Below are 16,504 nucleotides of genomic sequence, written 5' to 3'. Positions count from 1 at the left end.
ACTGAGTTTTCAGTGGCCAGATCGTGCTCCTCACCTAAGCTCTTGAGGCGGAGCCCGTGTCCTAAGTCCTCAGGCCTGTTAGCCTGCCCACCACCCCCACCAATACCTGAGAGCACACACGGGTTACTCAGTTGAACGCTGGGGCTGTTGAAGAAGCCCAAGGTTCAAGAAGGCTGCACGGGGACACGGCTGGGAGGGGCCCCAGGAGAGCTGCGGAACCACTGAGAAAAGCAGACCCACGCCAAGGAAGCAGGCAAGAGAGGCCGGGCGGCCACCTGCATCTGTGTTTATTGTTCTGATTTCTCCAACCTCAGCAGAGCAGAATATGAGGCCGATGGCAGCGAGGCCCATTCCATGGTGCTATGAGGCCGGCCAGAGTCATGTGCGTGTGGGGCCAGAGTCCACAAGACAGCCACTGGAAGGAAGACCCACAATTCGGGGGGCTTGGCACTCCCTCTTCGGCACCCTCCACGCCAGAAGCCCCCAGTGGGATTGGTAATGTGGCAAGCATGAGTGTGCAGGCCTCAGAGGGAGCAGCCACGGGGGTCGAGCAGCCACTGGAAGCTCCATGGGAGCCTGGGCAGGCCTCCTGAGGCCACTGGGCACCACCCTTTGCCCCGGAGAGAAGTTGGGATGCTGGGCCAGTTGTGATGGGTCAGACGCCAACAGGACCTCTCCCTGAGCTGTCCTCTTCCCCACAGTCCCCGTCCCCGGCTCCTGCCACCTGATGGTCTGGTCTGCACAAGGCCCATCTCTTCCAGAGGAACCGACCCAGTAAGGCCCAGCATCCCAGGACCTCGGGATGCTCTCCTGCCAAGAGCGTCAGCACAGTGCTAGGCCTTCAACCGGCCCCAAGAAGGGGAGGTGAGAGAAGCCTGTGGGGCTGGAGGCCTGAAGCACAGGGAGGCCTGTTCAGGCCCCTGGGTTGATGTCTGCCCGAAGCCCTGGCTCTGCATCTGTCTGTGCTGCCATCCGGGACATGAGTGTGAATCCCAGAGGGCCCTCCAGTCCGGGCTCGGTGGGGGCAACACCCGCAGACCTGGTGGGGAGAGGGAGAGAAGAAGGTCCTGGAAAAAGGCTGGTTGCCAGGGGACCGGAAACCACTTCTCTCCACTTGTTCAGCTTCGGCCACGGGGGGTGGGGCTGTGTGGCCCCGACAGCTGTCTAGATGGGCCCTGGAGAACGGAGACTCGGATCCCAGGTCCCCATCCTTGCAAAAGTCTTTTGGACAGAGTCTATCCAGGGCCAAAAGAGGAAGCAAGACTGAGCCACAGACCTACCGCGATTAGGAGTAGGCCAGGCCCTGGAGCCCCCGGGCTGAAGAGTGGAACTTGTCGGAATCTTCAAAAGGCTGGTCTGCCGTAAGCAAAGAGAGGAACTGTAAGCTCTGGGCTGTCTGGGGGCCTTATCTGCCTGTGTGCCTCTGGGCAGGGGACAGCATGCAGGGCATCGGCACTTTCTGAGGGCAGAGCTAAGGGGAGCCTTGCAGGGATTCGGTCACTCCTAGTCCTGGCCTGGGGTCAGCACTGCAGACAGGTGCAGCTTGCCCTTCAGACCTCTCTCAGGGGGTGCAGCCCAAGCCCTTGCTGGCCCAACTTCCTCAATCGAAAGAGGGGACTCTGGGCTCCTCTTCCCAGCCCTGCTGCCTCCAGAGGGCCTGGGTCAAGGTGAGGAGACAGAGTGCCAGCTCAGGAAAGAGGTCAGCCTCCTGGAGTACTGAAACCTAATGTGGCAGCAACATATCTCCCTCCCGTATGCCCACAAAATTCATCACTTCGGTCACCCTCGCCCCTGCCTAAACCCCTGCCCTCCATGATCTCTCTGCTGGTAGGAGAAATCAGTGGCCCTCTTCTCCCCAACCTTCACATTTTAAGCTCCAGACACACTCAGGTTAAGAAAAATTATCTAGAGGTGCCTGGGTGGCTCAGCTGGTTAAGCCAACTCTTGACTTCAGCTCGGGTTATGATCTCATGGTTCGTGAGCTCGAGCCCCAAGTCTGGCTCCGTGCTATCAGCGCGAAGCCTGCTTGAGAGTCTTCTCTCCCTCTCTTTCTGCCCCTCCCCAGCTCGTGCGTGCCCTCTCTCTCCCAAATTAAGCTTAAAAAACAATTATTCAAAACTTGGAAACAAGGCAAAACAAAAAAAAAAGACTGTGCCCTTTTAAATCATCCTAGAACATTCTCTAACGAGCCTATCCTAAAAGTCATCTTATTCTAGGGGATGTGACTCTTCCTGACTCACTATACACTGCTGGTCAGGGCCCAGCATTGTTAAGTTGGATGCTGACTTGAAGGAGATAAATGACAGATGACGACCATTTCACTAATGGCATGTGGGAGGGGTGACATAGTCTCAATTCTACATCTATAAAATGGGGGCGGGGGGCGCCTGGGTGGCTCAGTCAGTTAAGCGTCCGACTTCGGCTCAGGTCATGATCTCACGGTCCATGAGTTCGAGCCCCGCGTGGGGCTCTGCACTGACAGCTCAGAGCCTGGAGCCTGTTTCGGATTCTGTGTCTCCCTCTCTCTCTGCCCCTCCCCCCACTCATGCTCTGTCTCTCTCTGTCTCAAAAATAAATAAACATTAAAAAAACTAATAAAATGGGGGCGGGAAGCTGGGTTGAACCCTATTTAAGGTCAGTCCCCTTCCCTCCCACCAGTGACCCAGTTTCTCAGGGCGGTGTATGCTACCCTCTCGTGGACACCAGGAGGCATAGGTCAAAGGCACGCAGCCTGTGTGGGGTTTCTCCAGCTCCGAGTGTTGGGTCTTTGTTCTGTGCTCAACCAGGTGGGGATGGGAGTGGTTTCCAGACCTCCTCCAACTGAGATTCGAATCTTCTCGTTGGCCACGTGGCCAACTGGCAGTGTCAGAGTGGTGACCACCCCAAGCTATGAGGCCTAGGGAAGTGGGTTCCTGATGGACTTCCTGAGACCCCCGCAGAACTCCCTTCTCTACACCCTCCAGGGAAAACTGGCCAACCAGCCCCAGGCTCTGGTGAGATGTGGACGGAGTGGGCCCCTGAAGCCCCCCTGCTCCACCAGGCCATAGCGGGGCAGCATGGATCACCCACCTGGAAGCCCCTCTCCTTGGGCTCTGGGGCAGGCCTGGGGTGGGGAGCTGGGTGGGCGCAGCACGGGGGCGAAGGCGCTCCTCTGTTTGACAGCGGAGATCATGTTGACAGGCGAGAAGGAGAAGACGCTGGTGGTGGGGGCAGCGGCCGGGAGGGACATGGAGGAGGCAGCGGCCAGCGGGGGGCTAGAGGGCATGACTCCGGGGCGGGGCGGGGAGGGGCAGGCGCAGCAGGGAAGGCGGTGGGAGACACAACAGGGAGATAGCACCAGAGTGAGCAGCTCAGTTGGGGCCCCGGCATGGGCAGTGGGCCCCACGTGGGCTGCTGACCCAGGCACCAGGCTCAGACCTTACTGGGGGGGGGGGGGGGGCTGTGAGGGTCCGGGGGAGACCAGTAGGCGGGGCGGGGTCTGAAGCTAGGCTAGGTGTCTCTGGGGTCCCAGGCTAGCACTCGCCTCTCTGCGGGTCCTACAGACCCTTTCTCAGGGCTGTAAATGACAGGGCCAGACCAGCTCAAAATAAAAGCAAAACCAGAGTACTCAACAAAACCAAATATTGGGAGGTGCCCCCCAAGATGAATGATGAGGAAGTGATGGAAAAGAATAGGTCAGGGTTCCTGCTGAAAGCCACTGGGATTCTGAGATGCTAAGAAACACTCATGGACTCTGGGGTACTAAGGTTAGAGTCAAAGATCAAGGTTCACAGCAGAGCTGGGGCAAGTGGTCAGGGATGAAGTTTGGGGGTACACACAGGTTCCTGTTACAAGGCCCCCCCCCCGTAATCTCAGCTCACAATATAAGCTAACTTTCTCTACACATGTTTCCCTTCCCAACCCCTCCCCCTGCCCCCCCCCCCCCCCCCACTTTGTTCTCTTTCGACCTAATGCAATTCCTTGTCATCTCCGGCCTGGGCCCTGGAGGCTTCCTATATCCCCCTCCTCCAACCAGTCGATTTTAAACAAAAACAGAGATCCACATCCTTGGATCTTCTTGTTCTCAACCTGCTGGCCATCCAGGGCTGTAGCCTGTTCACCTGGGAATAGCCGGGGAGCCTCCTCCTCGCAGGCTTTGCCTGCCCCTCCTTTCTGCGGCCTCCTCTCCTGGGGGCTTCTGCCCAGGGCATCTCTGGATACTCCTTTCTACATCCTCATCGGAACCCGACTCCCTGCCTCTCTCTTCTGCACACCAATAAGGCTGTGATGTGAGTGTTGTCCAAGTGGCTGGCATGGGGTGGGGGTGGGGGCTTCTCGAAAGGAACCAATAGCTTGAGAAGGCTGCCTTTGGCACCTAAGCACACCCCCACTCCCCTTTTGAAAAAGCGATGCCTTCAACAGCTGCCCCTGTTCCAAATGTCCTCAGCTTCATGGATCGCCATCTTTTTAAGACAAGGCTCACTGCTAGCTGATGAGGCCCATGGAGCTCCATGAAGGGCCTGAGACGAATGCCAGAAAAATGTACTATATCTCTCAAGGCTGGGAGCTTACAGCCACATATTGTAGTTTGGGTAGTAGTGGGATCTGTGGGTCAAACTGAGAGCTGCTGGTGGCCAAAGAGAAGACCAAGGGGAGGCCCAAGCAGACAGCCCCAGACCCTCTGGCTGGGGCAGTGCTGGATGTCATTCCAGGCATGTTCTGGCAGACTCCATGAGAATGATACCCCCCCCCCCCCCCCCCCCGCCACCGAGCTGTGTCACATGCCACTGGGAGTGGATGGGGACATGGGTTAGTACTGGTCACAAAATGGGACCAACCCTGAGGCAAGTCCAGGGTATCCCCAGCTAATGCTGGAAGCAGGGGGTAAGCAGCCCTAGAATTCTTGATCCTCTGGCCGAATGGGGGGAAACCCCATATGGGGTGGCTTCTGCCCACTGGGGCAGTGTGTTCCCCACTGCTGACTGCACTGTGAGTATGGTGGAGGGAAAGGGCTGGTATTCCAGGTCCCGCCAATATGAAATTCAAAGGGCACCCAGAGAGTTTGTAAGAATGCTGTCCCAGATCTGAAGGAAGTGGGAGAGGCGGAGCCTGGCCTGAGCAGAGGTCCAGGAGAGACAGGGGTCTTAGTAGGGACAGTAGAGGTTCGTGGCCTGTGTAAACACAGACATATGGGGCTTCAGGTCCCAGAAGCTGAGCCCAGGCCATCAGGAGAGTCAGGCTCAAACCCACAGCCAGAAAGAGCAGTACCCAGGATGGAAAATCATACACTCTTTCTAAATTGTGTCTGGGCACTTCATGCACAGTGGCACATTCAGATCTGAGAACAGACCCTAGGCAGGGGTGATACTGATCCCGTTCTACAGAGAGGAAACTGAAGTTGAAAGAAATAAAGTAACTTGTTGAATGTCAGACAGCTCCTGATTGGGACTTTCAAACCCTGTATCCATCTGTCTGACCACACAATTTGCCTGCTCTTCCCAGCCGGATTGCAGGGAGCCACAACTTCCCTCCTCTGACCTCTGTTTCTCAGACCACGGGGGACAGACAGGTAGAAGCCCATTTTGATTGAGCCATTAGTTCCCCAGGACCTCCGGCAGGGGGCGCCAGCCTCCTCCCAAAGTCCCCGCATAAGATGGAAAGGTGGCGGTCCGCCAGGTTTCAGCTGGATGTCGGTACCCCCACCCCCCAGCCCCGGTAAAGGCCCTTTCAAGGGGAGGGGAGGGCTAGAAGCGATGCGTGCAACTGGAATCCTCAAAGAATAAAGGTGCGAGAACTGCCCCAGCCCCAGGGCCCGGGATGTGCAGCCAAGGGGTGGGGTCGAGGGGCAGGCGTCCCACAGCAGAAACAGGTCACACGCAGAGACGGCCGGCCTGGCTCACAAGGGCAAGGCCAGGGTCGACCGTGGTGAGACAGTCGCCGGAAGCCCCCCACCCCCTGGGGCTGGGAGGGGGCAAGGCTGAGCCCCATGCAGCTCCCCGGGCAGGGGACACTCACTGGCGAAGGGTGAAGTGGCCGTGGAGCCATTGAGGAAGCTAGGGGACCCGGGCACGCCGAGGCCGGCCACGCCCGGCGCCCCGTAGCTGCCGAGGCCCGAGCCGAGGCCGCTGCCGTAGCTGCTCTGCTGCGAGCCGGGGCTGGGCGCGAACCCGCGCGGGGACGCGCTGCTGCAGCTGCGCGCGTAGCCTGCGGGAGAGGGCGGTCAGGGGCGCAGCGCGGGCGGGGACCCGGGGCTGCGCTCAGGGGCGGCGGGACGCACCCGGCTCCGGGCCCGGCGTGGCGTCCCCGACGGCGATGGCCAGCGGGCTGCTGAAGGCGTTGATGCCCACGACGGCGGGGTGTGGGTGGCTCGGGGCCAGGGGTCCCAGCGGCGCGGGCGCGCGGGGGGCGCTGTACAGAGCCTCGGCCACGTCCGCCGCGCGCTTCAGGAGGAGCTCCTGCGAAGACAAGAGCGGGGCACGGCCGGGGCAGCCGCAGGCGCCGGGAGGGGGACAGTCCCCGGCCTGGCGGCGCGAGGAGGCGGGCGGAGGCGCCATACCTGGTTACTACTGGGCACTCCGTACAGGGCCTCCGCCAGGTCGGCCGCCCGCTTCAACAGCACCTCCTGGGGGCGGGGGAGGAGACAGCGGGATGGAGGGACAGCCCTGGGGTGGGGGGTGGCAGAGGGGCCGGGCGTCCCCTCCGCCCACCCACCCCGCCCCTGGGGCCACAGGACACGCTCATCCCCGGTCTGCTGTGCCCCGCTGGGTACCTTGGGCAGCCTCTCAGGATCTCCGGGGTGTCTGGGGATGGCTTTCTGTAGCCTCTGGAATCCGTAGTCGATGGTGGGCTCATTCAGGGCTGGGGAGAGGGGCGGCGTTTTGGAGGACCCCCTCCCAGCGCGCTCCGCAGGACCAAGCCGGCCGGCAACAAGTCGGGGAGCCTCGCTGCAGACCCCCTCCACCAAGCCTGGCCCAAACCTCTCGGAATGCTCCGGGCACACGGGTCAGCAAGGTTCGGTTCGCGGAGTTTCCTCAGTTCATTTCTTTGCTCATTCATTCAACAAATATTTACTGAGCTGGGCCCTGTGCCAGGCGCTTGGCATTAACACACAAGCACCATCCCATCCCATCTGTGGTTCGAAAAATGCAACTGTATGTACGTATTAGCGTCTACAGTCCCAGGGGCAGGACTGGAGGGAGAGTTTTCTGTCTCCATTACCAGGAATAACATATTAATTACAAAAGTAAAACACCCCAACAATCTCCATTTATCACAGCTCAGGTCACAGCATGTGACCATTAGAAGTTTGCCAGGGAAAGGACTGGCCACATCCAGGGTTCTGCAGAGGAGGCAGCAGACTCCTAACGAGGCTCCCCAGGACTTCCTTCTCTCCTCCTCCTGGCCTGGCCAGGACCAACTCACCAGCCTCAAGGCCCTACCCACTTTCTTCACCGCCAACTCCAGATTTAGTGAATTTCCTTTAGTTTCCCCCAGAGTGTAAAGCACGCACTCATTCCCATGTCTTTGCATTTGCCACTCCTTCTCCAGGACTGTCTTTCCTTCCCCATCTCTGCCTCCCTATTCACCCCTCCCGTCTCAGCCTGAGTCCAGTTAAGCTCACACTCCCTCCTAGAGGTCCTCCCCTCCCAGCACTCCGCGTGTAACTCCACTCACCTCACGCTTTGTTCACTGCTAGGGCCACCCCTACCCGCTTAAGACGTAACTCCCTGACGGTAAGTATGGCTACTGAGTGTCGGGTGCTGGGAAGGGTTAAGTGGTTATCTGCAGGGAGGAGGATGGGGAGAAGTGGGTGGCTGGGACAGGGCAGGAAGGTGAAGGTGGAGAGGGTCCTGGTGGGTAGTCAAATAGAGCCAGGAGGGGGGATTCCACACTCCTGTCTTGTGTTAACTTCTCGCCCTTGCTTCCTGCAAGGGGTATATTGGGGGGCGGGGCGTGCACCTGCTTATGCCCACGTAGAGTGAAGACTGAGGTGGCTTGGGGAACCAAGAGACCCAGGGAAGATTAGGGAGCATCGAGCCTATTTGGGGCACTTTGAAATAAACATGCCGCTGGAGATATTCTAGACCCTGGGGAATGCGTGTGTGTGTGTGTGGGGGGGGGGGTAGGGTGGGGGTTGTCCTGGCGAGGAGGTCCTAGGCAGGGGGAATGTCCCGACGGGGCTGAGACTGCGAGCCTGGGAGGGGATTGAGGAGACCTAGGCCAAAGAGGGAAACAAGCTCTGAAAAGATCCTACCGCTCAAGGAACGGTCACGTGGTTTAGGTGGGGAAGAGGCGGGGCAGCCGCTTAGGGGGCGTGGCCACACCGTAGGTATTGGCTAACCACGACCCCGGCTCTGGTGCCCTGGGTGGAACTCCTTCCAGCAACCCTGGGCCTCTCTGCCTCCTCCCGCACCCCCCACCTGACTCCTTACCTGTGTAGACAAAACGGCCGGGGGCTCCCTTGCAAAACTGCTTGGACTTGTAGGACAGGGTCACCTCCACCACCCCGGGAATGTGCCGCGGGGGCGTCTGAACCCGTATGGCGTGGGGCGTGATGAGCTGCGAGGGGAGAGGGGAGGCCTGCGGGTTCCAGCCCGGGGCCAGGGGAGGGCCCAGCCTCGAGGCCAGGAGGGAGACTGGCGGGGGTGGCCCACCTCGCTCCACACGAGCACGTTCCCGAACACGACCTGCAATCCATCGAAGAAGTTGTCGCCGATGACAATGACGGTGGCGCCTCCTGTGGTCCAGCCCTCCCCGGGGCTGATGGCCTTGATACAGGGGGTGGCAGCTGGGAGGCAGGTGAGGAGCCAGATCAGGGGCGTGCACCAAAGTGGGGGCTGGGGGCTGGCTGGGCTCGCGGCAGCGGGTGCTGGGCGGGGGGGTCCTGACCTTCAGAGGGGTCCAGGCGGCGCGCCCTGCGACCATGCTTGGAGTTGTTGTGCACAAACATGTTGTCAGACACGGCCAGCACGTGCCCATCCACGCTCACCGTCGTGGACACCACCACCTGTGAGGAGAGTGGAGGCCAGCCTGGGTGAGGCCCTGGGGCGATCCCTGGTGGTGGTGGGGGGGGGGGGGACTGTTGTGGGGAACAGGCAACTCGGTGAGGGTGGGTGGCCGGATGCTGGAACTCAGAGTCATTGGCAGGGGAAAGAGCTCCCCCCAGGGGTTGAACGGTGGAAGGGGGAGGCAGCTAGGTCAAGTGATGCCCCGGGACACACGATCTCTGGCTGCCCAGGGAGGTGAACCCCAGGAACTAGAAAAATCAAGAGCGCTGAAAGAAAACTCTGGCTGGTTGGGCAGAGTGCCTACTGTTCTTATTATACACACCCGCACCCCAGGCTGTATCCCTGGAGCTCCAAGGCTGGAATGTGTCTTAGGTTAGTGGGAGTGAGAGTTTTGACTGGGGGTGGGGCGGTGGGGAGGGGGCAGCATCAGCCTGAGAAGCCATCAGCAGGAGCCCCCCACCCTCGGGAGGAAATTGGGGCTGCCTCCTTCTCTCCCTCCCACCCTTCACTGAGAGGGGTGTGCAGGTTGGGGATGTACTAAGGGCAGCTGCTCTCTGCTTCACGCTATGCAAATTAGCTGGGTCGTTAATCATGTAAAAATGTCACAATTAGCATCTCCTTAAGTGGGACTCTAATGAAGCCTCCCTTGGCAGCCAGCATAAGTTGAGATGGAGCTGCCCCACCCCCAGCAGGCACCAGGCCCTGAAGCACAGGGCTGGGCAGAGATCTGCCGTGGGGCTTTTCCCAGGGTGGCGGGACCACAGCCTTCCCCACCCGCCCCATCGGGAAAGGGTGACCGGATGCAAGGGGACCCCTCTCCCAGACCCACCTGGAAGCGGCGCATGTCTCGGGGATTCCCTGCATTCTTTAGGCAGTTCTGGTTGCACTTGAGGAAGAACTTGAGGAAGAACCTGAAACAGTATGGTGGGTGGGCTCAAGGGTGGAGGTAGGGGGTCTGGAAATGGATGAAGATCCAACTGTTCCCTTCCATGCCCCTTCCTGGCGGGGTGACTCCCCTCTGCTCACACAAGGCACACATCCCATATTCCCACCACAAGCTGCATATATACAGAGTGCCTGATACGTACCGAGTAGCCCCTTCCCAGCAATTAATTCACGACACGGATTATCCACCCCCTGCCCACAAAGTATATACTCATCACGCTTATCCAAATATGTCCATTATATATATGATATATATACCCATTACTCATGAATTATCCCCACTCCACAACGTATATGCCACATGTAATATGTACTCACATTTACCTGTAGACTTACCCCACACCATGTATATTTGTCATTCTGCATGTGCATCACACATAAAAGTGCATTCACCTCACACAGCACATCCCTCCTCCTGAGTATACTAACACACACAACGTATACTCATGATAATACACCCATTATATATACCGCATATGCCTGATATACTATTACAAAATATGGCCGTCACACACAGTGTATACCCACTATACTCAGGGTATCTTTCAGAGAGCATATATGATACATATTCCACATATAGCCTATAGTCATCATACACATATGGTATACTACTCACACACACAGAGTCTATACCCATCACGTGCAGCATATGCCCATCCTGTACAGTAGATGCACAGGAAGAATATGAAAGTATATATTAATATACCACTTTGTGTTGTATATGATTACCCAAAATACACTCACAGCAAATGCTGTGCAGTCATCACATATAGCAAGCAGATCACCCTTCCTGCTTCACAGCACACCCCCCCCCAAAACAAATCCCTCTTGCACACAGATCTCGCTCACACGTAGCAGATTCCCTGCCACGGCACACCCCCCCCCCCAAACAGATCTCCCTTGCACGTGTTCTACATCTGTTATACACATAGCAAAAAGCTCATCAGGCAGAGCCTATACCCATCACATACCGCAGCGTACCTGTCAGACCCGAGGCCGTACAGATACACAATGAGTACCTTCTTTTTTACGCACAGCAATTGCAAAAAAAAGCACAGTGTATGCCCTGATGAGACTGATCTTTAGAGAAAACACACGAGAAGTTGGTCCTCTGGTCCTTTCAGGCAGTTGGCTGGGAGGGTGGGGCCTCGGCTTTGCCACCCACCAGCGAGGTAATCAAGGATAATGCCCTGGATTGGTGCCCTTAGTGAACTCAGAATGTTTCAATATCTGCCTTAGCCCGTTCAGGACCCTGTGAGCATCTGGGGAGATGTCCTTTCCAAACCACAGCCTGCAGGGCTAACGTCTGCAGGGGTTCGGCTCCTGGCATGTAGCCCGCCTCCTGGGCTATTCCATGGGTTCTGCCAGTGCGCTGCCTCATTGTACCACCCAACCCCCCAGGTTTTGAACCCCAAATCTGAATATCCACTTAAGTCCTTAGAGTTGCCTCCAACTCCAAAGCATGAACTTCACATTCAGAGGAAGATTTATTATAGGTTCTAAAAGCTAGTCCCTTCTGTTTCGGATTCTATGCCTTTCTCTCTCTGCTCCTCCCCTGCTCATGCTCTGTCTCTCTCTCTCAAAATAAATAAACAAACATTAAAAAAATTTAAAAAAGGGGGCGCCTGGGTGGCTCAGTCGGCTGAGCGTCTGGCTTCGGCTCAGGTCATGATCTCACGGTTTGTGAGTTCGAGCCCCGCGTCGGGCTCTGTGCTGACAGCTTGGAGCCTGGAGCCTGTTTCGGATTCTGTGTCTTTCTCTCTCTGCTCCTCCCCTGCTCATGCTCTGTCCCTCTCTCGCAAAATAAATAAATAAACATTTAAAAAAATTTAAAAAAAAAAAAAAAAAAAAGCTAGTCCCCAAGTCCTGGTAGGGGTGGGCTTCACCCCTGGAACAGAGGTGTCCCAAGGGGCAGCCACTCATTGGGAGTTGGCACCATTTACCTGGAGATGCAACCTACCCCCAGACCCTGCCTCTGTCTACATTGCTGACACCTTACCACCTGTCACATTCCCCCACTCAGTGGATATCCTTCTGGGAACCCTTTAATTTCCCTTTCTATAGGGTCGTTATGTCAGCACACATTTCCATCCACCGTGAATACCTCCCCAAATAGTTTCATGTAGTGTAGACCTTCTGTGCGCCCCTGCAGAGCATTCGGAGATGCAGATGCCTCCTATGACCCCAAACGGTGCACATCCGCCATGTAGACACCCCCCATTCACCCCTACAGGATACCTTGCATGACACAGCTTATATGCCCCCAAACAATAGTCAGCCCAGTGTAGATGCCCTTTATACCCCATTAGGCCACCCCAAATGCTCCCGAACAGCGTATCTGCAGAATATAGACACTCCGTTGATTTCACATTATTTGCCATAGTAATGGTTCCCTCTATCCCTATAAGACACCCCATCGTGCAGACACCCCTATGCTCACAGTAATCACCTTAGACACACCCCGCATTTCCATGACATGGTGCAGACCATTTCTTTTAAATTCCATATCCACATGGTGCTAGGAGGAGGAGGTGCTTTACGAGGTGCTAGAAGGAGGCGGGCGAACACCAGGACAGGAACAGTCCCTGTCCTGGAGGGGTGAGTGCCAGCCCTTGGATATCGCTGATGGTGCAGGCTTGGGAGTGACACACACTTCCCTTACACCCGCACATGTGCCCGCTGCACCCAACTCCACTCTCAAGCCTACAGAATCCAGAGGGAGGGTTCTTTTATTCTTCATTTCATTTTAATTTAAGTTCGTTTATTTTGAGAGAGGGACAAAGAACAAGTGGCGGAGAGGGGCAGAGAGGAGACAGACTCCCAGGCAGGCTCTGAACCATCAGCACAGAGCCCGCCACGGGGCTCGAACTCACGAACTGTGAGATCGTGACCTGAGCGGAGCTCAAGAGTTGGACGCTTTTCTGCCGCTCCCCTGCTCATGCTCTGTCTCTCTGTGTCTCAGAAATAAATAAAAACACTAAAAAAAAAAAAAAAATTAAAAAAAAAAAAAAGAGTTGGGAGTGCTTTTACCGACTGCGCCACCCAGGGGCCCCCCAGAGGAAGGGTTCTTGAGATTGGCCCAGAGATGTGGGCTCTGGCCGAGGCGCTGACTCGCTTTGTGGCCTGGGGTATTTCCTGCATCTTTAATATCCACCTCCATCCACCAGGAGAAGCAGGAGAATAGCAACTGATGGCTGCTGAGGCACCTTCCAGGGACAGCCTCTGGGACATCCTTTATTTCCGACCTCCCAAGGCTTCACTGCCGCTTCCTGCAGGGTCCCGTCCCCTCTGCCTCCTCAAGAAGCCCCCTCAGCCCTTCCACAGTCCTTGCTCAGCACGTCTTCCCATCCTTTCTCTTTCCAGTATAACTCACTTCCGGAAATAAGTCACAGACCTTTGGGTCTATACCAGTCCCCACTCCCTGTCTGGCCAGTCTTTTCTGGCCATTCTAGGTTCAGGGACTGCCCCTCCCGCAGCTCCCCCCTCCCCACCCCGGGCCCTGCGTGCACCCCCACCTATGCAGACCTGCCCCAGAGCCTCTCTGTTTTTAAGCCTGGTTGGCATCACCTGCAGAGTGGTGTTGAGGAGGAAGCAGCCACACAAGGCCTGGGCCCTCCCTGGGGGTGCTGAGGGTCAGTCTCCTTTCCCCTCCCCCTGAACTTGTAGCTCAGAGATGCACACAGTCAATGCCAGCAATGGTAGAGCTGGTGAATCTCACCCACTGCCAATGGTAGGTAGTCCGTGAGGCTGCTCCCAGCCAGCCAGGGCCGAGACAATGCAAACACCCCCAGAGAGTCTGCTGCTACCACTGTGTACCCCCTAACCCTGCACCAGCCTCAGGGGTGTTAAGAAAAATCATCCATAACTTGAAAATAAGGCACAATGATGACTACGAGTCCTTTCAAACTCATCCTGGAACAGTGGTTTTCAAAGTGTGCCTTCTGGACCAGGAGCAACCTGGGAATTGGCTAGAAATACAGAATTTCAGGCCCCACCTTTGACCCGCTGACACTCTTCAGGGGGCCCGGCCATCTGTGTTTTCATAAGCCTTCCAGGTGATTCTGAGGCCTCCTAACATTTGAGACACACTACTCTAGTGCTGTCCTATCCAATAGGGCGGCCACTAGCCCCATGTGGCATTGAGCACTTGAAATGTGGTTTGAATTGAGATGTTTTTTTTTTTTTTTTTTTTTTTTTTTTTTTTTTTTCAACGTTTGTTTATTTTTGGGACAGAGAGAGACAGAGCATGAACGGGGGAGGGGCAGAGAGAGAGGGAGACACAGAATCGGAAACAGGCTCCAGGCTCTGAGCCATCAGCCCAGAGCCTGACGCGGGGCTCGAACTCCCGGACCGCGAGATCGTGACCTGGCTGAAGTCGGACGCTCAACCGACTGCGCCACCCAGGCGCCCCTGAATTGAGATGTTTTTAAAATACGCATTGAATTTCAATGGCTTATTTAGAAAAAAACCCAAAACGGGGCACCTGAATGGCTCACCCGGTTGAGCGTCCGACTTCGGCTCAGGTCGTGATCTCGCGGTTTGTGGGTTTGAGCCCCGCGTTGGGCTCTGTGCTGACGGCTCAGAGCCCGGAGCCTGCTTCGGATTCTGTGTCTCCCTCTCTCTCTGCCCCTCTCCCTCTCATGCTGTCTTTCTTTCTTTCTTTCTTTCTTTCTTTCTTTCTTTCTTTCTTTCTCAAAAACAAATAAACATTAAAAAAAGCCATACAGAACATAAAATAGCTGACTAGTAATATGTTTATATTTATTACATGTTGAAATATTTTAGCTATATTGGGTTAAATAAAATATATTGTCACAATCGATGTTACCAGTTTCCTTTTTGTTTTTAAAAATGAGGCTACTAGAAAATTTAAAGTTACATATGTGGCTCGCATTATATTTATGCTGCTCTAGAGTATTATGTGAACAAAGCCGCCTAAAAGTTATCTGATTTTCTAGGGGAAGGTCACTTTGACTCATATTTGCTATTGATTGGGGCCTGGCTCATCATGACCCTGTTTAATCCTCTCATAACCCTGAGGTGGTGTAGGTCTGCGATCATTCCCACTCGACGGATGAGAAAACTGAGGATAAGCAAGAATCAACTACAAAGTCACAGCGAACGCCAAAGTCTGGATATGAGCTCGGGGCTCTATGAACCACTGATATGGACAGGAGTCATGGAAAATTCCCTCTAATTGGGGCTCTCAGAGTCCGACCCTGCCCCAGGCATGAGGCTGGCAATTAAGCCTCCTTCAAAAGCAGCCCTGAGACGCAGGCTGTACAGGGACACAGCCAGTCATTCCGTGCGGATTTCCTCAAGGTTACGAATTCATCAAGGTTGCAAAGGAGACTCAGGTCCCCTTGCTGCTAGTTTGGGGCCTTTGGCTGTGGTGACCGTTGCCTGACAAGATTTTAGGGATTAAAGACCAGCTGCACAAGATGAACCAAGAGTTGATACCTGTTGAAATTCAGTAAAGGGTACTCGTGGTTCATTATTTTATTCTGCCTAGATGTTCAACATTCTCTCTTATGAAAAGTTTAATAAGGGGGCCCCTGGGTGGCTCAGTCAGTTGAGCTTCCGACTCTTGATTTCGGCTCAGGTCGTGATCCCAGGGTCATGGGATCGAGCCCCTCGGTGGGCTCCACATTGAGCGTAGAGGCTGCTTAAGATTTTCCTTCTCCCCCCCCCCCGCCTCTCCCCCCATGTGCTCTTTCTCTCTAAAAAAAATTAATAAAAAATTTTTAAACAGTTTAATAAAAGACCAGAAGAAGAGCTGTGGACAGTGGTCATCCTGCTAATAAGGCAATTAAAGGGTAGTAATGATACACCATGACTTGGGCGCCTGTGATCTATTTTTTTTTAAATTTTTTTTTTTTAGCGTTTATTCATTTTTGAGACAGAGAGAGACAGAGCATGAATGGGGGAAGGTCAGAGAGAGAGGGAGACACAGAATCTGAAACAGGCTCCAGGCTCTGAGTTGTCAGCACAGAGCCCGACGCGGGGCTCAAACTCACGGACTGCGAGATCATGACCTGAGCCGAAGTCGGATGCCCAACCGACTGAGCCACCCAGGCGCCCCCCTAGGTGCCTGTGATTTAAACGAAAGATAAGAGCAGTTCACTCGAACACCTACCTTACCACATCCTGAACGTAGTGTCGCCTTCCTAATCGTTTCTAGAAATGCTCTTTATTCCTCCCTGTAAAACCCACTTGAGATGAACTGAAAACGAACCTTCCTTGGTAAGGAATATTCCTTACCACGGAAGCAAAGGTTGGGCTGAATGTGGCTCCGGTGCAAACACCTGACTTCCACGTAACTTCTCAGGGGTGACGCTATTGCATAAGGAAAGCTCCCTGGCACTTTGCTCAGAAAAGACTCAGCTGACAAAGGAGAATGTGGAGGTGACTGACGTGCGTCCACTGTCAAACTCTCGGTCCTCAGGGGGGTAGAAAGCAGAGCGGGATGGAACCACTCGGTGGAAGACAGGGTCCGGCTATCACAGGGTGGGCTGCTGGATTCCCCCACCCCTGGCCGCTGTGGGTGTTGCCTGTCAAAGGGCTCGTGGCTG

The 16,504-nt window shown here is 55.5% G+C and overlaps 1 protein-coding gene across 1 annotated transcript in view; it reads right to left on the bottom strand.

Annotated features, from left to right (window-relative positions):
* Window positions 1-242: 242 nt before the first annotated feature.
* Window positions 243-16,504, bottom strand: part of EBF4 (EBF family member 4) — a 59,168-nt gene continuing 42,906 nt past the window's right edge. The window contains exons 8-18 of the mRNA XM_047854088.1: window positions 9,817-9,898; window positions 8,869-8,986; window positions 8,634-8,767; window positions 8,412-8,538; window positions 6,749-6,837; window positions 6,536-6,601; window positions 6,257-6,434; window positions 5,995-6,183; window positions 3,070-3,267; window positions 1,281-1,356; window positions 243-1,039 (exon numbers count right to left, since the gene is read on the bottom strand). Coding sequence (XP_047710044.1) covers window positions 1,286-1,356; window positions 3,070-3,267; window positions 5,995-6,183; window positions 6,257-6,434; window positions 6,536-6,601; window positions 6,749-6,837; window positions 8,412-8,538; window positions 8,634-8,767; window positions 8,869-8,986; window positions 9,817-9,898 — 1,252 coding nt within the window. The 3' untranslated portion in view covers window positions 243-1,039; window positions 1,281-1,285. The remainder of the gene's footprint in view (window positions 1,040-1,280; window positions 1,357-3,069; window positions 3,268-5,994; window positions 6,184-6,256; window positions 6,435-6,535; window positions 6,602-6,748; window positions 6,838-8,411; window positions 8,539-8,633; window positions 8,768-8,868; window positions 8,987-9,816; window positions 9,899-16,504) is intronic.

This window comes from Prionailurus viverrinus, chromosome A3, assembly GCF_022837055.1.
Source record: "Prionailurus viverrinus isolate Anna chromosome A3, UM_Priviv_1.0, whole genome shotgun sequence".
In the NCBI taxonomy this organism is placed as follows: Eukaryota; Metazoa; Chordata; class Mammalia; order Carnivora; family Felidae; genus Prionailurus; species Prionailurus viverrinus.
Note: the sequence above shows the minus strand (reverse complement) of the source record. Positions and strands in the feature narration are given on the sequence as shown.